Below are 23,860 nucleotides of genomic sequence, written 5' to 3' on the forward strand. Positions count from 1 at the left end.
CCGCGATATAGCGAGGGTTCACTGTATTCAGTTTACTGTCACAGAGGAGAGAAGAAACTAGAACATATTCACATTTAACCAGCTGATATCAGAGAAGTTTGACTTTTTATTTCATTAAAAAAAAAAAACTCAAACCGATTAATCTATTATCAAAAGTGATTCATTTAACAGTTGACAACTAATCCTTTAATCTTTGCAGCTCTTGTTCCAACTGTAGTAGATCAATAAGTAAGTATATTTGAGAGGTGTCACGTACTTTGGGGGTCCAGAGGTGAAACCCGGCTCATCGAACATGTCCAGTTTGGAGCGAGAGGAGGACTTGGATCCTACGGGAGTCTCCTGCTCAATCACCTGCATCTCCGACATCACCGAGTGGGACACGGCACTGAAACAGCCACACACATTTAGAGATGAAACAATCACACACATTTAGAGATGAAACAATCACACACATTTAGAGATGAAACAATCACACACATTTAGAGATGAAACAGCCACACACATTTAGAGATGAAACAATCACACACATTTAGAGATGAAACAATCACACACATTTAGAGAGACAGTCACACAATTTAAGATGAACATCCACACATTTAGAGATGAAACAATCACACACATTTAGAGATGAAACAATCACACACATTTAGAGATGAAACAATCACACACATTTAGAGATGAAACAGTCACACACATTTAGAGATGAAACAATCACACACATTTAGAGATGAAACAGTCACACACATTTAGAGATGAAACAATCACACACATTTAGAGATGAAACAGTCACACACATTTAGAGATGAAACAGTCACACACATTTAGAGATGAAACAATCACACACATTTTGAGATAAACAGTCACACACATTTAGAGATGAAACAACCCCCACATTTGAATGAAACGATCACACACATTTAGAGATGAAACAGACACACACATTTAGAGATGAAACAATCACACACATTTAGAGATGAAACAATCACACACATTTAGAGATGAATCAACGCTCTGTGAGGATTACACATATTCCATCCATCAAGGGTTCCTAATCCACATTTTCATTCCCAACTCGTGTATAACTTCCTTTGTATTTTTTTAATCTTTATTTTTGATTAGTCGTTCTTGTATTCTATTCTATTTGTTATTTCTTGTATATCCTGTTTGTGTGCTGTGTGTCTAATATTTTATTTCATATTTTACCTAATTTGATCTAATAATAATAAAGTTGATCTGCAGAGCGTGTTGCAACTATTCATGTCATCAAAACCCACGCACCTCCTAGAGCTTAGATATGTGTGTGTGTGTGTGTGTGTGTGTGTGTGTGTGTGTGTGTGTGTGTGTCAGCCCGCACCCACAGAGCTCCAACTTGCAAAAGAGCAGAAGAAAGTAGCTGCACCATCGCTAAAATGAAGACTGAAAAACTATTTACCAATTACTCGCCACGTGGCAGATATTTAAATGTAATATTTTGTGTTTAATAAACGATTGTTAAATGAAGCACAGCATGAAAGACGACATACTGAAGGAGATCGAAGACATACTGTGGATATTTAAAATGTCTTCCAGTTCCAGTGTTCAATAAACTTGTATTTCTAAAGAATATTTATCTTTGAAAAGGTGTACCTGCATTATTGTGCCATTTTCATTAAATTAGAAGAAAGTGGTCTCAGAACAACATTCTGATATTATTGTTTATCGCAATAATGTCTCAGACAATTTATTGCCCAGTAAAATTTGTTCTGGGTCAGAGGAAGGCATTAGTGTGTCTGGTAAAGCTACAGTACGTAGTTTCTGTCTCCCATATGAGGAATTTTAAGTAATGACAACACTGTTGGGGCGTCCACATGATACAAGCCTTCCGTGACCGCGCTCATTTGGCAATGGCTTGAATGTAACGTGTGGAATATCAAAAGAATTACGCACTAAAACTTTAAGTAAATAAATGGATGATAAAGACTCCTGATTATGTCTTCATTGAACCAAAGACATCCTGGAAAATGGAAAACTTCAAGTAGATCTGGGAACTGTTGGGTTTCTGTAAATAGACCTGCTCTTTTATGAAAAGCGCTGTGAGAAAACTGTCGTTGTGATTTGGCGCTATATAAATAAAATTGAATTAAAAGAACAGGAATAGATCTGTGATGTTACCTCCGGTTGCCGAAGCCCATGCCCAGTCTCTCAGCCTGCTCTCTCTTCTTGCCTTCCATGGTCTGGATCTTCTTCTCCTCCATCTTCCGGTCGATCTCCAGCTCTTTGTAGGCCAGACGCATCGAGGCCACGCTGCAAGCACACGTAGACAACCGTTTACCAACAGAGTTTCATTTGTTGGGGACTAGAGATTAATTAAAGGTCCCATATCTGGCTCATTTCCAGGTTCATACTTGTAAACATGATCCAGTAAAAGCACAAAATACATGTTTTAAGGCAAAAAAAAACGTATTTTTCTCATACTGTCTGTCTGAATAAAAGAGTTTTAATTCTTGTTTTGAAAGAAAATTAGGGTTTTGAATCGTAGAGTGGAAATTTAATAAAAAACATCAAAGAAAATCTCATTTCACCCGTCTTCAACTGGAATATCCCCCCAAAAAATTATTTTATGCAAACGTGTATAGGTTAAAGAGATACATAAAATAATGTCCCTTACATGGACTCCTCGGCTTGTTTCTTCGCCTCGGCCGCCTGCTCCTCTCTCATCTTCTCGGCCACCTGCGCCTGCTTCTCCACCTCCGAAAAATTCTTACTGCTCACCTTCTGGGCACCCAGACCTTTCTTCGCCCCGAGCTGCATCCGCAGGAAACGTGGGACACAGATTAGTTCCAGGTTACAGTCGACGTTACATATTAACAAAAACAACGTTTGTTTGTATAGCGCTTTACAACAAGCAGCGGGAATCCAAAGTGCTTTCCATGAAGTAACAGTGAACCATAACATACAGTTAAATAAGAAGGAATAAAACACACAATAAATCAGAAAAAGAATACATGGAAGCAGGAAAAAAAATGGAAAATGTCACAGTGCTATGTTTTCAAAGCAGTTCTAAATAAATATGTTTTAAAGTTTGATTTAACCCTCATGTTGTCCTCGGGTCAAATTGACCCGTTTTCCTATATCAATGTTCTTTTTAATGACCCAAAATAACATGATTGATTCCACCCAACGCTCTTTGGCAAGTACACATCTCTACTTTCATTAATTTTGGGGTGTCTTATTCAATTGTATAGCATTTGAAAAAGAAATTGCAGTAGTTTTGAAATAGTATTGAGTAAAAGTTGACATATTCCAGTCTGTAATTATCATCAACATCCATTCCTTTAATTTTAGGCTCAATAATTCCTAATTTCTGCTTTTCTAACTCAAACATTAGGTGTAATATGCTATAAATGAGGTTTATTGACCATAAATTCCGAAAATAACTGCGAAACAAAAGTTAATAAGTTAGAGTTACATAGTGTTGAATACATAAAAAAGTGACAAACATTGAAAAAAAACTTCAAAAAGGGACACAAATTTAAGAAAAAGTTAACATGGATTAAAAAGCATCAACAAAAGTGTTGATTTTCAATTTTGACGGGAAGACAACACATGGCTTAATTTACTCATTTATCCTTAATTAGTTTTCATCATCACACCTATGTTCCATTTTGTGTTTGAAAACATAAAAAAGTGACAAACGTAACAAAGAAACTTTAAAAAAAAGGGACACAAATGTAAGAAAAAGGTAAAAACATTGATTAGAAAGCATCAACAAAATGTGTTGATTTTCAAAGCCTCGACGACCCCACTGCAAAAGCACCATCACCCCGGTGCTTGGACCTCCACCTCGTACCCCGGGACTTCTAAAACCAGATTGGATTGGACGACCCCGATGACCCGTTGTTTTCGCCAACAGTTCAACCCTGGGACAGATACGCTGGAGCCGGGCCGTTTTGTGTGATTGTCTTTTATGTTATGTTATATGTTCAATAAAGTATTGAACTTGGAAGTCGAACAGGCGTCAAGACAAAGATTAAAATCCTGACCCTTGTGTTCCCGTCCAAATTGAAAGTCAACACTTTTATTGACGCTGCTTAATCAATATTTTTCACCTTTTTCTTACGTTTTTGTATCTTTTTTTCAATGTTTGTCCCTTTTTTTGACGTTTAACACTACGTAACACTAACTTATTAACTTTAGTTTTACAGTTATTTTTGGAATTTATGGTCAATAAACCTAATTTTTAGGAAATCATACCTAATGTTTGAGTTAGAAAAGCAGAAATTAGGAATTATTTAGACTAAAATTAAAAGGAATGGATGTTGATGATAATCACAGACTGGAATATGTCAACTTTTACTCAACACTATTTCAAAAACACTTCAGTTTTGTTTTTCAAATGCTATAAAATTGAATAAGACCCAAAATTAATGAAAGTAGAGATTTGGCAAAGAGCGTTGGGTGGAATCAATCATGTTATTTTGGGAAATTAAAAAAGATATATTTAGAAATAGTTGCAGGTTAATTTAATAGCTGAAATCAAATGGATTAAACTTTGCAGCTCTAATATGTGTAATGGATGTCAATATATCGTCACACCGACCAGCCGTACCCGGCATTGCAGAGACAAGGGTCAAGGTTCGGTGAAAATATGACTCACCCCTTTCTTGGCGGTCATGGGCTTCTTTTTCCCAATGATGGAAGTCTTCACATCTGCAACACAAGTGACAATCTGTTAAAACACTAGCCGAGTAGGCAAATTGTGAAATGATTTTTGACTTTGCCAACCTGAAATTAAAGCAAGTAAAACCACACCAGTGGAGGGAAACAAGGCAACGTCGCAGAGAAACCACACGGAGAAGGAACATGGCTTTGGTTCGGCTTTTATTGTTAGTACAAACACTGCCGATGCTCAGCAAGCACGTTCGTTAAAACTGGGTTTCACTAAATCAACAGCAAGACGAAAACTATCAACCTCTCATAACACGGATGTTAGTCAGTCCCAATGCTTTCAGAAGTATCTCCACTGTGAGAAACTAAGTGAGAAGTAGGCAACTAAAAACAACAGACACTTTCCAAAACTATTACTTCAGTAGCCACCTAGGGCGTTTTCACACCGACAGTCTTAAGTTTGGTTGAAGCGAACTAGAGTTAATTTGCCCCGCTAGTGCAGTTCGTTTGGGCAGGTAAGAAAGCGGCAATTGGACTCTGGTTGGCACCAAATGAGCGTACCGAGACCTTCTGAATGAGGTCTTGTTACACTTTCAATCCAACTCTGGAGAGGTTTGTTTGTGGTGAGAACGTGATCCGTACTCGAACCGCACCAACTACACATATACTCCTCCAGTCTGGGCTATTGTCTCCTGTAGTCGGGTAGCTTAGCAGTCTGGGCTAATGTCTCCTGTAGTCAGGTAGCTTAGCAGTCTGGGCTAATGTCTCCTGTAGTCAGGTAGCTTAGCAGTCTGAGCTAATGTCTCCTGTAGTCAGGTAGCTTAGCAGTCTGAGCTAATGTCTCCTGTAGTCAGGTAGCTTAGCAGTCTGAGCTAATGTCTCCTGTAGTCAGGTAGCTTAGCAGTCTGAGCTAATGTCTCCTGTAGTCAGGTAGCTTAGCAGTCTGAGCTAATGTCTCCTGTAGTCAGGTAGCTTAGCAGTCTGAGCTAATGTCTCCTGTAGTCAGGTAGCTTAGCAGTCTGAGCTAATGTCTCCTGTAGTCAGGTAGCTTAGCAGTCTGAGCTAATGTCTCCTGTAGTCAGGTAGCTTAGCTGTCTGGGCTAATGTCTCCTGTAGTCTGATAGCTTAGCAGTCGGAGCTAATGTCTCCTTTGGTCAGGTAGCTTAGCAGTCTGGGCTAATGTCTCCTGTAGTCGGGTAGCTTAGCAGTCTGAGCTAATGTCTCCTTTGGTCAGGTAGCTTAGCAGTCTGGGCTAATGTCTCCTTTGGTCAGGTAGCTTAGCAGTCTGGGCTAATGTCTCCTGTAGTCAGGTAGCTAGCAGTCTGGGCTAATAACTAAAATTCAGCCGGATGTCCGTCACCTTCTTCTTTGTTTGCGTTGGCGTTCTAACCCCCAGTGGATTTTTGAGGACTATGGTTACCTGGTCCTCAGATCTCTGCAGGGTAAAGCCAGACAGCTAGCTAGACTATCTGTCCAATCTGAGGACTATGGTTACCTGGTCCTCAGATCTCTGCAGGGTAAAGCCAGACAGCTAGCTAGACTATCTGTCCAATCTGAGGACTATGGTTACCTGGTCCTCAGATCTCTGCAGGGTAAATCCAGACAGCTAGCAGAGTTTTCTGTTGCACAACTAAAACAACTTTTGAACGTACACATGTTACACCAAAACAAGTTCCTTCCAGAGGCTATTTTGCAGAGAGCACGTTTTTCTCCCATCCCGGAATACTCTGTGGATTAGCCAGACGTTCATCCGCAGCGTTGTGGAGGAAGGTCTGGCAATGTGAGACTAGCAGACACCAGACTATTGTGACAAATACTATTTTTAGAGTCCTTTCAACGCATTTGTCAACCAGGTATTACGTTTCGAGATAGGGCGCAACAATGTCCACATGTTGCATCTGAAATTCTGGAAGCAAAATACTAATTTTACTCAGTTTTCTGACTGGGATTACAAAGAAACTTGTTTAACTACACATGCTCACGTAAAATAGCACCAAACTATCAAAGGCCCTTCTAATTGGGCTTTTTTCCAGTGCGTGACAGACAGGAGAAAATGAGAGGCGGCTGATGAGATGTCAATCAGGCAACACAACCATGCGTCTGAGGCGTTAACCAGCCGGCGCACACAGCAGCTAGTCACCTTTAGGTGTCCATCCTTCCTGTGATGACAGACGCATGGCGTCCTCTACACGAAAGGACAAACCAGTCACAAAACCAGAATCCAAAGCACAGAAGAAGCTGACTTAACAGAAGAATAATGCACTTTATCAACAATGTTTGGGTCCAAATTAGAGGAGGGGTCGTTAATGTTTTTTAGGCCAAGGACCCCGCGAATGAAAAAGAGACAGAGTAGGGACCCCTTGACACATATACTGCACTTTTACCATTGAGTTGCATGATAAACTGGGCCTACAATAACGTGTAGTGCGGTGTAATGCCTTCATACAATTTTTATACTGCATACAATACTAAGCTATTAAAAGAATCATTTTTGACATATTCATGCATGTATACATCCTGTTTTAAAGTTAAAATATGGCACAGTAAATCCTTAAAGCTATAGTGCGTAGTTTGAAACGCACTAGTAGTAATGAAAACAAAACTGTCGGCGCATTTACATGGTACAAGCCTTCCGTGACCTTCCGGATCCCCTGATGAAAATCTCTGAATTAGACCGTTTAGTACACTGCTGGTTGGACTTGTGATGTTGACGTGTTAAGGATTGTGTAAGTCAGTGGTTCTCAACCTTTTTGGGACCAGCACTCTCCTGTCCATTAGCCATATATATATATATATATATATATATATATATATATATATTTAAACCAAGGGAGACAGAAAAGCCGCAGAACAAAACTGAAGGTAGTAGTGCCCTCTGAATAAGCACAAATGTCAATCATGAGTTGCTGAAGAGCAGACCAGAGCTTGTGATGTCACTCACAGAGGCTGAATCACGCTAATGGACTCACCCATGGAGGCTTTGTCCGGCGTGCTCAGACCATCGATGCTGGGTCCTTCCTCCGGCTCTACAAGGAACCAGACGAAAGAACAATTCAAGCAACACGACCAAATATTCCTTTTACTCCACCGCTCGTTACATAATCTACGTTGAGAGTCACTTCAAGCTGATACTTCTACTGTAATTATTTGGACTTACATTAATACCTGGTCACTTTAACACTGGACTCAACACTAACACTTTGATAATAATTTATGGTCTTTTTTTAAAAGTTTTTTTATTTACGAATGTTCTTATTGTTCTTATTACTGTTATTTTGTTGTCTTTATACCGTCTTTCTTTTCTTGCTAGAACTGATGCTGGAAATTTCAATTTCCTCGCGGGAGTCATCCAATAAGGATTAATAAAGAGAAGTCTAAGTCTATTTATACATAATATTTGATAAAAACCCATTATATACACCAGAATCTTCCAGCAGAGGAGAGATATCATGACTTTTAGTATGGCTGCACAATGTGTCGTTTTTCTACCGTCATGTCAACATCAACTGCTGTAATAAAGACATCACAAAAGGGTGCGAAACATTACGATAGACTTGAGCTGGGCAATATATTAATATTATATCGATATTGTGATGTGAGACTAGATATCGTCTTAGATTTTGGATGTCGTAATATGGCTTAAGTGTTGTCTTTTCCTGGTTTAAAAGGCTGCATTACAGTAAAGTGATGTCATTTTCTGAACTTACCAGACTGGTGTTAACTGTTCTATTATTCACCTTTACCCACTTGGTCATTATATCCATTACTGGTGATTATTGATCAAAAATCTAATTTAAATATTTTGTGAAAGCACCAATAGTCAAGACTACAATATCGTTGCGGTATCGATATTGAGGTATTTGGTCAAAAATGTTGTGATATTTGATTTTCTCCATATCGCCCAACCCTACAATAGACACTCTTCTATTTGTGGTGTTAGTTGAAGGAAAATATCAGTGTAAAAAACTACAATTTAAAATGTAACGGTCATTCTATTTTTAGTGCTGCCATAATATTGAATTCAATGTTCAATTTGTTCAATTAAAAGAAAGTTGGAAATGATTTCCCTTCATTTGTTTTATATTCAACAAGCAATTTGTGGTATTTAAGCCAAATACTGAAAGCAGGAGAAATGCAGAACGGCAACACTTTAATACCTATACAGAATGTTATTTACTACAAGTACTAGTAATAGTTTTTGGTGAAGGAAAAACAAAATGAGAACAGTTTAAAAACGGTGTCAAGATGTTAAGAATATAAACTGAACCGACGATAAATGCATTGCCACAGTATGTGTAAAATAGAGATTTGCTGTACTGACGGTTGTCGTTGTGGCCTCTGGCCGTCGTGTCCGACAGCTGTGGGGTCAGAGCGGCGCCGTTCTGCTGCGGCTCGGACGCTGGCGCCATGCTCCAGTCCATGGCAGGCTGAAAATTAAAAACAAAAACAAAAATCCAAGCTGTTTGTAATTTCAACTAAGCACACAACAATTTCATGATGTAAAGTTATTGATACTTATTCAATTTCTAGTGTTGTTTACAGTGCCACATTTCCTGTTATATTTAACTAAACTGCTTTAGTTAAAGGTTAATTTAAGTATTTCCAAAAAATGTTTGGATTATGTTTTTATATTACAAAGTAAATATTGGCCAAAATATGGCAAATATCTATATCGGACCAAATGTATTCCTGTTCCACAAAGTGAAAAATGCTCCCTGATACGTGGCTGACAATTTTTATCCCAAACTTAATTAATAAAGATGGCAGCATGTCATGATTTTGGATTGCCAGACCCTCCTCTACAGCTCTGCGGAGGAGGGTCTGGCTAGTCCACACAGCATTCTGGGATTGGAGAAATACATGCTCTGGTTCACTGGCATTTCTTTAAACCAATCCCTATCGTCTTGGGACAGATGGGACATTTGGGGGAACCCGGACCAATCCCATAAATGAAACGTCGTTGATGTAAACTAGAAACAAACCTGTGTATGTTCTGCAAAAAAGTCTGTCTCTTCCTTCTCAGGAGCTGCAGGAGTGCTTCCTGCAGAGGGTTCGATCCAGAGCTGCAACAAGAAGAGGAAGAGTTAGTTACACTGAGAGACACATAGACAATTCCATCTACTATAATTGGGACTTTTACCTTTTTGGCATAGTACCTGAAGTGTGGTCATCATACACTGATTAGTTAACACCTTATGGACTCTGAACTAGATCTTTCAACATGGCTCAGACAGTGATAATGACTCTTATGCAACATGTCAATCATCCACAGGACATAGGTTAATTTCTGTTATTTCAACTGAGTGAGTATTGCAACTGTGAGGTACATAAATTATTTAACCCTTATCAGGTTGTGTGTAGCTAACTGCCAACAGACTACAGGAGCTGGACCTGAAGTTAGACCAGTATTGGCAAATTAAGAAACATCACATAATAGCGGTAAATATTTTAGATTCAATTGAAACATCCTGAAAAAGGTGCCGCTCATTTATTATTACACAACATAAGGGTAATTCCCCGAACTGTTTCCACTCGGTGATACTCACATCTGAACCATATTTCGACAATGCAGCATTTGCTTGCTGCCGAATCTTCTCCCTGTACAACTGGGCCGCACGACTGTTATACTTGGCGTTGGTGTCGTTTGTGGAGCAGCCATGCTGGCGGAAGAAAGCCGTCTTCAGGCAGACAGAGAAAGGGAGTTACGGCACCAATAGTAAGAGCAAACAACAGTAGCTAACTACCCCACCGAGAACATGGGTCGTGGGCATGAAAGATCTTGTTGTTACTTACCGCATTGGCGTTGCCTCCAACCTGCATACATCTAAGCTGAAACCAGTTCCAGTTGGAGTCTAACTCAGTGGACCTGAAGCAAAAAGAAAAGGATTTGGAAAACTCTAAATCTCCAGTATCTCCAGTACACGGTGTCATGGCACTACAGGTCACTGTGTCTGTACGTTCTTAGTCACTCACAATCTGTGGTATGTTCTGAAATACATTTAAAATTGACTTTGAATTTATTGAAAAGGATAGCTCCTTGAGAAGTAGCATCTAATGTTTAAGGGGGTCTTCTAAACATCAATACAAAATTATAAAATACATTGAATATCAGCTGTCTGCCCTTTTCTCTTGATTTGCGTTATGACATTTTGTTAAATTAGTTACTTTAGTTAAGCTAATGTAATTGATACCAACTGCATTGTTTATAGGTGTTCTTTGATGAGATCGTGCATATATTCTTCAATACATGTCTAATTTCTTTAGTACATGTCTCGTGTGTTGTTCTTTCACATAACTAAGACTAAAGATGTGTAATATTATTCCAAAGGACATACATGTATATTCTCTACATGCGTAATTTTGGCATGTATTTTTAATCCTTGGGGAAGAAAACAGTGAGGATCTCTGAGCTACAGAGTACACACAGCACACATGGCAATTGAAGTGCCACGTGTGCTCTTTTTTCAGACGGCTTGACTTCTCCCTAAAATTGTAAAAAAAAAAAAAAAAAAAAAAAAAAAAAAAAAAAAAAAAGATCACTGTTGAGTTCCACTGAAGCTCACCTGATGAAGCTGAGATGCACGCCCAGCGAGCGGTGGATGCCAGAGCAGTCAATGCATAAGAACACACCGTGTGAAATACTTGCCCAGCTGGGGTTTTTGGCAGCACAGTCGAAACATCCCTGTCCAGAAACAGAACGTACATTTCATGAACTACTGTTACAACTTTAATGAGTTAATCTCAACATCTGGAAGGCACAGACACTGCTTGCAGAAGGGGTGGGGGGAAAAAAAAGAAGAAAAAAAAAATCGATACAGCATAGTATTGCAATATTTTCAGTGGCAATACTGTATTGATACACAGACGCCAAGTGTGGATCTTCTATTATATATATGTGTTGGTCAGTTTGTCTGCTTGAGAATCCCATTTTGCATCAATGAAATTGCAGTGATATGGACAAACAGAACAAACAGAATTGCAATATATCACAGAATATTGCGATATGTTTAAAATCACAATAATATCGTATGGTTGCATCTGGGGATTCCCACCCCTAGACTACAGTAAGCAGTTTTCTCACTGTGTGACAACGACATATTACTGATGACTTCACGGTGCAGTGAGTTTTTCAATTAAATATTGTTTTTAATGATTGACAGCATGGTTACAGTAAAGTGATACAGCACCAACATCCTCATGTATCTGTATATTCAACCGCAGAGTATGAAAACAAGCATGTACACATGTTCTAGTAGTAGAAGAACAAGTAACTAGAATAACACGGGACCTTTAAGTAAAGTACTTCATTAACATGTACTTCGTTAGAGTCCACCATTGCCTTTAACATACGGTTTCGTTGAAGCCAGCTCTGTTACATATATATATATATATATATATATATTATGGCATGCCGTTTAGGAAATAATATTATAATATATAAGTTTATCCATCTGAATCTATGGAATGAAATCTGATATATTGGAATGAACGTCTGAATATGGAATGAAAGTCTGAATATATGAATGAACGTCTGATATATGGAATGAGTCTGTATTGGAATAAAAGTCTGAATATATGGAATGAGTCTGATATATGGAATGAAAGTTGGAATACATTGACAGAAATGTCACCAAAGGATACCTTTCTGAATTCACTGGATTTACAAAATGGCATCGGCTGAAATAGTCCAATACTTTGTTGAACTGCAGGGTTTTTTTGCAACAACTGGTCATACTCCAAACGACACAAACATTTTGGAAATTAGATGCGTCACCTTGAGGATCATATTTCCATTATTGCGACATTCTTAGTGCTTATAAGCAATCCTGTTCAACAAAACGTTGCCGAAGAACATTATGCATCATTCTTGAGGAATTTATGAGTCTCTTTTGGGAGATTTCGGCAGAATAACACTTCAACTGGAAGCTAATGGTGTGGGCACTGGATACGGTTACCAGTATTTTGGCCCGTACATGCATTTGCCAGAGTGTTAATAATCTCTTCATTGCTCAAATAGCTGACACTAGATTCCTACCATTCACTCATAGCGTCCACATTTGTTACATCCTGATTAATCAGCACAACACAGAGTGGCGCCAGCGCCCGTATGACGTCAGCTTTCATTCCATATATTCAGACTTCATTCCATATATTCAGCTTTCATTCCATATATTCAGACTTTCATTCATTCAATATATTCAGACTTTCATTCCATATATTCAGACTTCATTCCATATATCAGACTTTCATTCCTATATTCAGACTTTCATCCATATATTCAGATGATAACTTCATTATATATATTATTTCCTAAACGGCATCCATATATATATATATATAATATATATATGTATATATATATATTAGTTCTTCTATATTCTCTCGAATAGAATATGTATAAATATGAAATATATGATTACACCCAGTATACTGTACGGTTACCGTTACCGTGAACATATGGCTCCCAAACCTGTAGCTAGCTAGTTACTGTAACATCAGATATTGTTAGCATTGGATAGCATAACGTTATGGTCCAATACTAGTTTACGACTTAACGTTAACATCTGTAACTCAACTTCGTGTCTTGTTTTGGCTATATCTACAGTATCAGTGTATTAGTCTGAGCTCATTCATTCTTTACTTTCACAAAAGTAGTGTAGCTAAATTGGCTGGCGTCCTCAGCAAACACAAATCGTATACGTGGCCTTTACGTTAGACCGCTTCAACGCGTTAGCTAGCTAGCATGCTAATGTTAGCTGGGCCTGGCTAGGCTAAGCTACGTGCTAGCAAACAGTTAGCCAGCCAGACAGCTCTTCGCCTCTGAAGCTTACCGACAAACCCAAGCCACACAAACAGAATGACACACGCACAATGGCGGCGTCTTATTCGGTTACCTTGTTGGTGGGGATAGATCTTAATCTTTTGAAAATGGTAAGGATCTCGGTCTTATTTGGCTCCGTAGACATCTTGCCCCTCTGACAATTTCCATATGGTGACGTCACTACGGACTCTCGTAGGTTCCAAATCTGACAAAAGCGAATGTTGTGCGTAAACAAAACGTGAAACCTCTACGTGCCCACAAGTAGTAATGTGTCACGTGTACTGTATCTTACAATGTTCACAGTATTTTACTCTTGTACAATCATAACAAAGTGAATTCTATAGTCGGCACTTACTGGCTGACTCCGCTCTAGGCTGCTGCTTAACCAATCAGCATTAAGCCCTTAATAGGATCAAAGTGCAAGATTAGTTAAGTGTTGCCCAAAGGCAGGGTTGGTAATCTTGTAGAACCAGCAACTCTTGAAAGTAGCATCTCCTTGGGGCCCAAAAACTTCAGGAAAGCAGTCATTATGAAAAGCTATGAAAACCGTTTGGCTTTAGTGATGAAATGGAGAAAAGAGCCTGACGGCTTTCCTCTGGAACACCACCCTCTCCATATTTTATCAAACCTTCTCCGGTTAGGCTATTCTTTGTCTTACGTGCAAATATGATATTAACAACTGAAGTTGTTTGCACTTTATTACCAAGCATATCACTAACATGTTATATATGGAATACAGTGGATGAGGATATCTATTTCCCCTTCAAAATGGGAAATTGTTCATAACGTTATGTGTTCATTGCCTTATACTCAACCATCCAAAAGTGTAAAGAACCACTTTGTTGTGAGCTCAAACCCTTCAGACTATTTCCTTTAGAAGTGCAGTTGTATCTGACATCCCATACTCTAAATAAGCAAGGAAGGAAGATAAAGTGCAGAAGAAAACACGATGTTAGGTATAGGGCTGGGTATCGTCCATGATTTCCCAAATCAATCCAATTTGGATTCACAGGGTCTCGAATCGATTCATTTCCAATTTGAAATTGGTCAGGGAAATTTCATTTGCAATGTAAGTAACTGTAAAAGTTACTATAACTTGTACAAACAAGAAGCAACGCTGAAATGTGTTGTTTTTATAATGCACCAGGTTAATGTTTGACCCCCAAAATGTTTGTTTAAACCATTTACATGTTGAAAAAGCATATAGAAGACAATTTTCTGGATTTGTATTAATCAATATCCAATCACTCAAACAAAAATTGAAAAAGGCTGAAAGCTGATTCGACTTTAGACCGACTGTGACTCTGAAGCTTGTCCGAGTCAAGGAATTAAATCTCTTGGGGTTGACCATCATTATTTCGTCCAATGAAAAAATAAATGGTGAATAAAGTGCTGAAAAGGTTTTATGGGATTTTTTTAGGCCCCTCTGGCTGGGAAATACTGTATCTGAAGTCTCTTTTATACGACCTTAGTGGTCCCTAATACTGTATCTGAAGTCCTTTTAATAGACCTTCTGGTCCCCTAATACGGTATCTGAAGTCTCTTTTATATAGACCTATTGGTCCCTAATACTGTATCTGAAGTCTCTTTTTATAGACCTTATGGTCCCTAATACTGTTCTGAAGTCTCCTTATATAGACCTTAGTGGTCCCTAATACTGTTCTGAAGTCTCTTTATATAGACCTTGTGTCCCTATACTGTACTGAAGTCTCTTTTATATATACCTTAGTGGTCCCTAATACTGTATCTGAAGTCTCTTTTTTATAGACCTTAGTGGTCCCCTAATACGTATCTGAGTCTCTTTTATATAGACCTTAGTGGTCCCTAATACTGTACTCTGAAGTCTCTTTTATATCACCTTAGTGGTCCCCTATACTGTAATCTGAAGTCTCTTTTATATACCTTAGTGGTCCCTAATACTGTATCTGAAGTCTCTTTTATATAGACTTCAGTGGTCCCTATACTGTACTGAAGTCTCTTATATAACCTTTGTCCCCTAATACTGTATCTGAAGCCTTTTTATAGACCTTATGGTCCCCTAATACTGTATCTGAGTCTCTTTTATATAGACCTTAGTGGTCCCCTAATACTGTATCTGAAGTCTCTTTTTTATAGACCTTAGTGGTCCCCTAATACTGTATCTGAAGTCCTCTTTTATATGACCTTGTGGTCCCTATACGTTCTGAGCTCTTTTTATAGACCTTAGGGTCCCTAATCTGTATCTGAAGTCTCTTTATATAGACCTTAGTGGTCCCTAATACTGTATCTGAAGTCTCTTTTTATAGCCCTTAGTGGTCCCCTAATACTGTATCTGAAGTCTCTTTTTATATAGACCTTGTGGTCCCTAATACTGTATCTGAAGTCTCTTTTTATAGACCTTAGGGTCCCTATACTGTATCTGAGTCTCTTTTATATAGACCTTATGGTCCCTAATACTGTATCTGAAGTCTCTTTTATATAGCCTTATGGTCCCCTAATACTGTATCTGAAGTCTCTTTTATATAGACCTTAGTGGTCCCCTAATACTGTATCTGATTCTCTTTTAATAGACCTTAGTGGTCCCTAATACTGTATCTGAAGTCTCTTTTATATAGACCTTAGTGGTCCCTAATACTGTATCTAAGTCTTTTATATAGACCTTAGTGGTCCCCTATACTGTATCTGAAGTCTCTTTTAATAACCTTATTTGCCCTAATACTGTATCTGAAGTCTCTTTTATATAGACCTTAGTGGTCCCCTAATACTGTATCTGAAGTCTCTTTTATATAGACTTGGTCCCCTAATACTATCTGAAGTCTCTTTTATATAGACCTTAGTCCCCTAATCTGTATCTGAAGTCTCTTTTTAAAGACCTTAGTGGTCCCCTAATACTGTATCTGAAGTCTCTTTATATAGACCTTATGGTCCCTAATACTGTATCTGAAGTCTCTTTATATAGACCTTAGTGGTCCCTAATACGTATCTGAAGTCTCTTTTATATAGACCTTAGTGGTCCCCTAATACTGTATCTGAAGTCTCTTTTATATAGACCTTGGTCCCTAATACTGTGATCGAATCTCCTTTTAATACCCTTAGTGGTCCCTAATACTGTATCTGAAGTCTCTTTTATATAGACCTTAGTGGTCCCTAATACTGTATCTGAAGTCTCTTTTATATAGACCTTAGTGGTCCCCTATCCTGTATCTGAAGTCTCTTTTATATACCTTAGGGGTCCCCTAATACTGTATCTGAAGTCCTTTTATATAGACCTAGTGTCCCCTAACTGTATCTGAAGTCTCTTTTATAAGACTTTAGTGGTCCCCTAATACTGATCTGAGTCTCTTTATATAGACCTTATGGTCCCTAATACTGTATCTGAAGTCTCTTTTATGTAGACCTAGTGGTCCCCTAATACTTATCTGAAGTCTCTTTTATATAGACCTTAGTGGTCCCTAATACGTATCTGAAGTCTCTTTTATAAGACCTTATGGTCCCTAATACGGTATCTGAAGTCTCTTTTATATAGACCTTAGTGTGTCCCCTAATACTGTATCTGAAGTCTCTTTTATATAGACCTATGGTCCCAATCCTGTATCTGAAGTCTCTTTTATATAGACCTTAGTGGTCCCCTATACTGTATCTAAGTCTCTTTTAATAGACCTTAGTGGTCCCCTAATACTGTATCTGAAGTCTCTTTTTATAAACCTTAGTGATCCCAATATGTATCTGAAGTCTCTTTTATATAGACCTTAGTGGTCCCTAATACTGTATCTGAAGTCTCTTTTATAGCCTTACTGGTCCCTAATACTATATCTGAAGTCTCTTTTAATAGACCTTGTGGTCCCTAATACTGTATCTGAAGTCTCTTTTAAAGACCTTAGTGGTCCCAAACTGTATCTAGTCTCTTTATATAGACCTATGTTCCCTAATACTGTATCTGAAGTCTCTTTATATAGACCTTAGTGGTCCCCTAATCTGTATCTGAAGTCTCTTTTATATAGACCTTAGTGGTCCCTATACTGTATCTGAATCTCTTTTTAAAGACCTTAGGGGTCCCCTAATACTGTATCTGAAGTCTCTTTTTTATGACCGAGTGGTCCCTATAATGTATCTGAAGCTCTTTACATAGACCTGTCCCTAATACTGTACTGAAGTCTCTTTTATATAGACCTTAGTGGTCCCTTAATACTGTCTGAAGTCTCTTTTTAAGACCTTGTGGTCCCTATACTGTATCTGAAGTCTTTTTATATAGTACCTTAGTGTCCCTATACTGTATCTGAAGTCTCTTTATATAGACATTAGTGGTCCCCTAATACTGTATCTGAAGTCTCTTTTATATAGACCTTAGTGGTCCCCTAAACTGTATCTGAAGTCTCTTTGTTAATAGACGTAGTGTCCCCTAATACTGTATCTGAATCTCTTTTTATATAACCTAGTGGTCCCCAATATGGATCTGAAGTCTCTTTTATATACTTAATGGTCCCTAATACTGTATCTGAAGTCTCTTTATGTAGACCTTAGTGGTCCCTAATACGGTATCTGAAGTCTCTTTTATATGACCTAGTGGCCCCTAATACTGTATCTGAAGTCTCTTTTATATAGACTTAGTGGTCCCTAATACTGATCTGAAGTCTCTTTTATATAGACCTTAGTGGTCCCCTAATACTGATATCTGAAGTCTCTTTTATATAGACCTGTAGGGTCCTAATCTGTACTGAAGTCCTTTTATATAGACCTTAGTGGGCCCTAATACGGTAATCGAAGTCTCTTTTATATAAGACCTTGTGGTCCCCTAATACTGTATCTGAAGTCTCTTTATATGACCTTAATGGTCCCTAATACTGTATCTGAAGTCTCTTTTATGTAGACCTTAGTGGTCCCTAATACTGTATCTGAAGTCTTTTATATAGACCTAGTGGCCCCTAATACTGTATCTGAAGTCTCTTTTATATAGACCTTAGTGGTCCCTAATACTGGATCTGAAGTCTCTTTTATATAGACCTTAGTGGTCCCTAATACTGATCTGAAGTCTCTTTTATATAGACCTAGTGGTCCCCTAATACTGTATCTGAAGTCTCTTTATATAGACCTTAGTGGTCCCTAATACTGTATCTGAAGTCTCTTTTATATAGACCTTAGTGGTCCCTAATACTGTATTGAAGTCTCTTTTATATAAACCTTGTGTCCCTAATACTGTATCTGAGTCTCTCTTATATAGACCTTAGTGGTCCCTAATACTGTATCTGAAGTCTCTTTTATAGACCTGTGGTCCCATATACGTATCTGAGTCCTCTTTTATATAGACCTTATGGCCCTAATACTGTATCTGAAGTCTCTTTTATATAGAGCCTAGTGTCCCTAATGCTGTATTGACGTCTCTTTTAAATAGACCTTAGTGGTCCCCTAATACTGGATCTGGCTGGGGGAACTCATATTAATGTAAAAAAAACTTCATAAAGTGAAATCTTCATGCCACGGGACCTTTAAACAGCTCATTGATGGGTCTGTCTTTTGAAAAGCATCATGAATTGTTACAGATCTGGTTAGTCCTGCTAGGTGAATTCCAAGGAATCCGCCTCCCACATCTCTGAGATTGAAACTGACTGAACAAGCTTCTTCACCAACACATTCTGCAAGACACCATGGAGGCAGGTGTAGTCGTCCTGCTGTTGTCCGCTCTGTCGGGGATTTCTTCGACGCTGGGCTTTCATGGAGATAGCATCAGTTTAATGCCTGCAAAAAACAATGCGGATGGGACATTTAAGGTATGCTATCTTCTTCAAACATTTACATACATTTATCGTATATTAATGAATACAACAGCAAAATGAATCAAAGGATTATGACATTAAATGTGATGCCAAAAAAGTAATGCCATAGTCAGAAGTATAAAGGACAGGAAATTGGTGTCCAAAATAGCACTAATGTGCTGTATAAAAGAACACTGAAATGTAAAACTAAAAATACAGAATCATGGACATGATGACAGACAGAGAGAGAAGAAAAATTTGTCTTAAACCTATATTTAAAAAACAGAAATGCAATGCAGTGGGTTTCACTACATTTTTTTGTAGTTCTTCCTCTCACGACAAGAGAGGAAATGAAACACCTTGTCTGTTTTTTAGATTAGATTAGATTAGATTCTACTTTATTCATCCCACAGCGGGGGCATTTCCTTGTTACGGCAACAGCATTTTCTACAATAAGAGCAAAAACAAACATATACACAAGTAAACACACAAACAAGCAAACAGCAGACAGTGAGCGGGGGGGGGGGGGGGGGGGGGGGGTCTGAATGTAAGTGACGTCAAATAAAGATTTCGTAAAGTGCGGTTGCAATGGTACAGAAAGACAATATTGCGGTGTAAGTGAGTGACGTTAAATTAAATTAAATGGAATATGTAATTAAAATAGTTAGTAGGTAACCATGAATAATATTGAAAAAGTAAGTACTTGCAACTGAAAAAAAAGATATAAACACAGATAGTAAAGACATCCAGAGTGTGTGGAGTAAATGAAACACAGGAAGAGAAACTACAACATTATCAGGTGGTGCAGGTGTTGTAGAGTCCACCTGCGGTACGTCTCCTTCCTAGGGGGGGTATCAGTCTTCTGCTGAAGGAGCTGCTCAGGGATGCAGGACATTTTACTGATGAAATGAATGATGACAGAGATGTGCTCAGGCTAACAGGTTGCTTCGCGAGTTGTGTGTTCCATCATGGTGAAATGTCCATTATTTGCAGCGTTCTGCACACAGCTCATCATTTGGTGTGTAGCCACAGGAGAAGTGTGCAGAGGCTGTTGAAGTTGTTGCTTCAGGTTCCCAGGTAGCACAGTCCTCCGTGTCCTCCCTCGTGTCTCTATACTATAACGCAGTGGTTCCCAAACTTTTTCAGCTCAAGACCCAAAAGAGAAATTTCCCTGGGACCCAAATTTACAAAAAATACACCATGAATCATGGTAACATCTACATTTTTAAACCGTGGACAAAAGACGGAATAAACCATGAATCTAAATGTATATGAAGTATATTTATTCCATTATGAAAGTAAACAAAAACAGAAAAGGTCTCTATTCTCCTTTCTGTGTCTCACCCCTTTCTCAACTCATGTTCTTATCCCCTCCTAGGATAAGAGAAGAGAGAGAGAGACCCAATAAGACGGGTCTGCGACCCATTTGGGGTCCCGACCCTAAGTTTGGGAAACATTGCTATAACGTATGATATTATGTGTTGCATGGATGAGTCCGAGAACAGCACCAGCTGAGCAAGAGGGCTCAAGGCTCAGGGAACACCGGTGGGAGAGTCAACATATTGCTTTTTGATGAATTAGGAGGCTGTGGCTCAGGTGGTAGCGCGGTCGTCCAAAGGGAAGGTCAGTGGTTTAATCCCTGGCCCTGCAGTCTCATGTTGTAGTGTCCTTGGGCAAGACACTGAATCCTGAATGTTCTCGTGATGCTGGACCACCGGTGTGTGAAGGTGGCTTTTGTATAGCAGCCTCGGCCACCAGTGAATGGTTCCCCTAATATGTGAAAGCACTTTGAGTAGTCTTTAAGTCTAGAAAAGCATACATATATAGTTATATATATATATATATATATCAATGCAGATGATTTAATTTGTTGTGATTTTTTTTAAAATCTTGTATGTCTTATCATCTCTTTGCTTTGGACCGTAGGTTTGCTCCGTTGATTGTTGATCCAGAGAGACTGAGGGGAAATGACAAAATGTTAAAGTTAATTTAAAACCCCTAAACTATACGGAACTTTATTCTTTTGAATTTTTTAGGCCAGCCAGCACTTTTATTGTCATGTACACATAAATGCAGCGAAATCCATTCCCTGCATCGTACCCATCCCTCAAGGGAGCACTGGGCAGCCAATCACAGCGCCCGGGGACCAACTCCTGAGCCAGTGCCTTGATCAAGGGCACTGACTGGAGAACCTGGTGCATGTTTTTTGATGGGGGGGAACCGGAGCACCCGGAGGAAACCCCCGCAAATATGGGGAGAACATCAAACTACACACAGAATGGGTTTTTCAGAAACTAAAGAGGGATTCAAACCCAGAACCTTCTTGCTGTGAGGCCACGGTTCTAACCATTGGACCACCATGCTACTTAAAGGACAGCTGCAGACATGAAAGGGGAGGGAGAGAGGGGGGGGGGCATGACACGCAACAACGGGTTGCAGGTCAGAGTCGAACCCACGGTTGCTGTGTTGAGGAATAAAGCTCTTTACATGGACATGTATGCTCTACCAGGGGATCTACCCAGGGCCCAGTTTTTCAAAAGTAATCCAGTGGGATTTTAGATCACGTATTGGATCTAATCTTGGGTCAAATCTTGGAAGAGGGATTGTGAGCTGAGACTAGAGCATGAAATCCTATCTCACATTTGATCTGGATCAAACCTGCCCTTTGGGTTTTTCAAAACTTAGAACTCTGTTTGGGATCTACAGTATATTTCATCCAAAAAACAACACGATTATCCTGATCCCATCAGAAGAAGGTGGGCTCAGTTGTGATTTTTAAATTGAACTACCAACTCTTTGCGTCCTTGAAATCTGTAAGTTGCATAATTTATGTTGTCAGTTCGTTTAAGCCTACAACCACAAGGGTGCAGTTTTCAATTTTTTTCCCCCTGGGACCAGGTTTCAAAAAAGTGCGTTCACAGGATTTATTCGGCCAAAACGATCCAAAACATGTGCGTTTGCATCCAAAAACGTCTCCATGTGGATGGCCCCCTTATTTTAAAGTTGCAAGAACTATAAACTTATACAACAGTAGGCTGTAAATGAACTGACAACATAAACTATACAACTTACAGATTTTAAAGGTGCACACACGCAGTCTTAAAGGAGAATTCTGGCAGATTACAACACGTAGTTCTGTTGTTTGTAAATGTGGAGATTTGTCAGTGAAAGAAAAATGAAACCAGTCAGTGCTGCCTACACCGAGTTAGCCTCCTGCTAGAGTTAGCACCCAACAGGCTTCAACAGGGCAAGTTATAAAAGTGTTTTTAGCCTCTAAACATATTCAAAATGTCATTAAAAGTGCCCCCCCCCCCCCATGTGCAGTGATTTCTCCTGAGTGAACACAGTGAATCTGATGCTGGAGATGTGACGATGTGAAAGAAATGCATGAAAGCTGTCCATTGTTCCATTTTGTGCTCTATGATAACAAATTAAAAAAGTTGAAATAATGTATAATTCTGTAAAAAGTAAATATGTAAAGGCTCTGACACCAACCCGACTCCCGACCATCGGCAGATAAGGCAGTCGCACCGATCAGTCGGCTCCCCGAGTTGGTCAAAAAACTACAGTACTCAGAAGACGTAACATGTCTCCATAACAGCAGGCGGCGCTGATCTGTATTGTTGACCAAAACTGGAAATGACGAACGCGTCACGTGGGTCCGGCTTCTCCCGAAGTTCAAAGCCGACCGTAATGGCAACTCATTCGGGATACAACCTCGTATTTTATTAAATATTGAAAAACGTGTTTCTGAAAACATTTTAATGAGAAATAGGCCATACAGCTGCTGAATCTGTCTGTATATTTGAAAGGTTTTTGTCAGATTTTGAGAGGTGTTCGTCCCGCTCTTCCCGCTCATTATTTCCGATAAGTGTTTTAACATAATTGCACTGATTCGCTAGTCGAGGGCCAGCACTCCACCAATCGGATTGGTCATTGAGTCCGACTGCCCGCCAAGTCAAATCGGCCAAAATGAAGACAGACGAGTCTGACTCGAGTCACCGACCTCGCCAGACTGACTATTTTTGGGTTGGTGTGTCAACTAAGAAAAGTGATAATGATAAAAAAATGTGACCGTGCCGGGAGTGCTCCTCTGCTTTAAAAACACCATTCTTATCTTTTACTGCCATCTAAGTGTTTACTGAGTGACTCGCCTTCGCAAAACTTTGTGGAATTTCTACAACCTGCAAGGTAAAAAGAAACTAAACAAAGATTAAAAAAAAAAAAAAAAATTAACTCAACAGATTCAACTCAATTCAGTTCAAACTTCATTTTAACATGCAGGCCCTGGCTATTAGTGGACGGCCATCTGTATATACAGTGTATATATATATATATATATATATATATGTACACTGTTGCTCATACTCTCTAAGCGCTCACAGGAACCCTTTTAAATATCTGTTTATTTAATATCTAATGTCAACCTTTCCTAGGTCTTTACATTTTTATCAGAATTAAATTTATTTTACTTTTTGATTCATGTCGCTTCTTAACTTTTGTGTTTATATTTTCCATAAAAATAGATTTATATTATTATAAAATCCATCCTAATATTGTGTTGATGTTCATATGACTGTTTATTGTGTGTTGTCTGATGCTTTGACAACATTGGAAGTGAAACTCAAAGCCTTTTGAATTGAGAGAGAGAGAGAGAGAGAGA

The 23,860-nt window shown here is 38.8% G+C and overlaps 2 protein-coding genes across 3 annotated transcripts in view; one reads left to right on the forward strand and one right to left on the reverse strand.

Moving 5' to 3' along the window:
• Positions 1-13,808, reverse strand: part of LOC116685782 (ADP-ribosylation factor GTPase-activating protein 2) — an 18,133-nt gene extending 4,325 nt beyond the window's left edge. The window contains exons 1-12 of one of the 2 annotated variants that reach the window (XM_032510715.1): positions 13,542-13,808; positions 11,211-11,329; positions 10,441-10,513; positions 10,194-10,325; positions 9,630-9,710; positions 8,969-9,074; positions 7,617-7,673; positions 6,788-6,832; positions 4,637-4,689; positions 2,648-2,784; positions 2,152-2,283; positions 257-385 (exon numbers count right to left, since the gene is read on the reverse strand). In XM_032510715.1, coding sequence (XP_032366606.1) covers positions 257-385; positions 2,152-2,283; positions 2,648-2,784; positions 4,637-4,689; positions 6,788-6,832; positions 7,617-7,673; positions 8,969-9,074; positions 9,630-9,710; positions 10,194-10,325; positions 10,441-10,513; positions 11,211-11,329; positions 13,542-13,613 — 1,136 coding nt within the window. In that variant the 5' untranslated portion in view covers positions 13,614-13,808. The remainder of the gene's footprint in view (positions 1-256; positions 386-2,151; positions 2,284-2,647; positions 2,785-4,636; positions 4,690-6,787; positions 6,833-7,616; positions 7,674-8,968; positions 9,075-9,629; positions 9,711-10,193; positions 10,326-10,440; positions 10,514-11,210; positions 11,330-13,541) is intronic. The other variant, XM_032510716.1, reaches the window with a different exon arrangement.
• Positions 13,809-19,008: 5,200 nt separating this feature from the next.
• The window catches only part of LOC116685777 (uncharacterized), a 26,234-nt gene continuing 21,382 nt past the window's right edge, over positions 19,009-23,860 (forward strand). Inside the window, exon 1 of the mRNA XM_032510707.1 lies at positions 19,009-19,212. Within this exon, the coding sequence (XP_032366598.1) occupies positions 19,090-19,212 (123 nt within the window). The 5' untranslated portion in view covers positions 19,009-19,089. The remainder of the gene's footprint in view (positions 19,213-23,860) is intronic.

This window comes from Etheostoma spectabile, unplaced genomic scaffold (assembly GCF_008692095.1).
Source record: "Etheostoma spectabile isolate EspeVRDwgs_2016 unplaced genomic scaffold, UIUC_Espe_1.0 scaffold270, whole genome shotgun sequence".
Classification (NCBI taxonomy): Eukaryota; Metazoa; Chordata; class Actinopteri; order Perciformes; family Percidae; genus Etheostoma; species Etheostoma spectabile.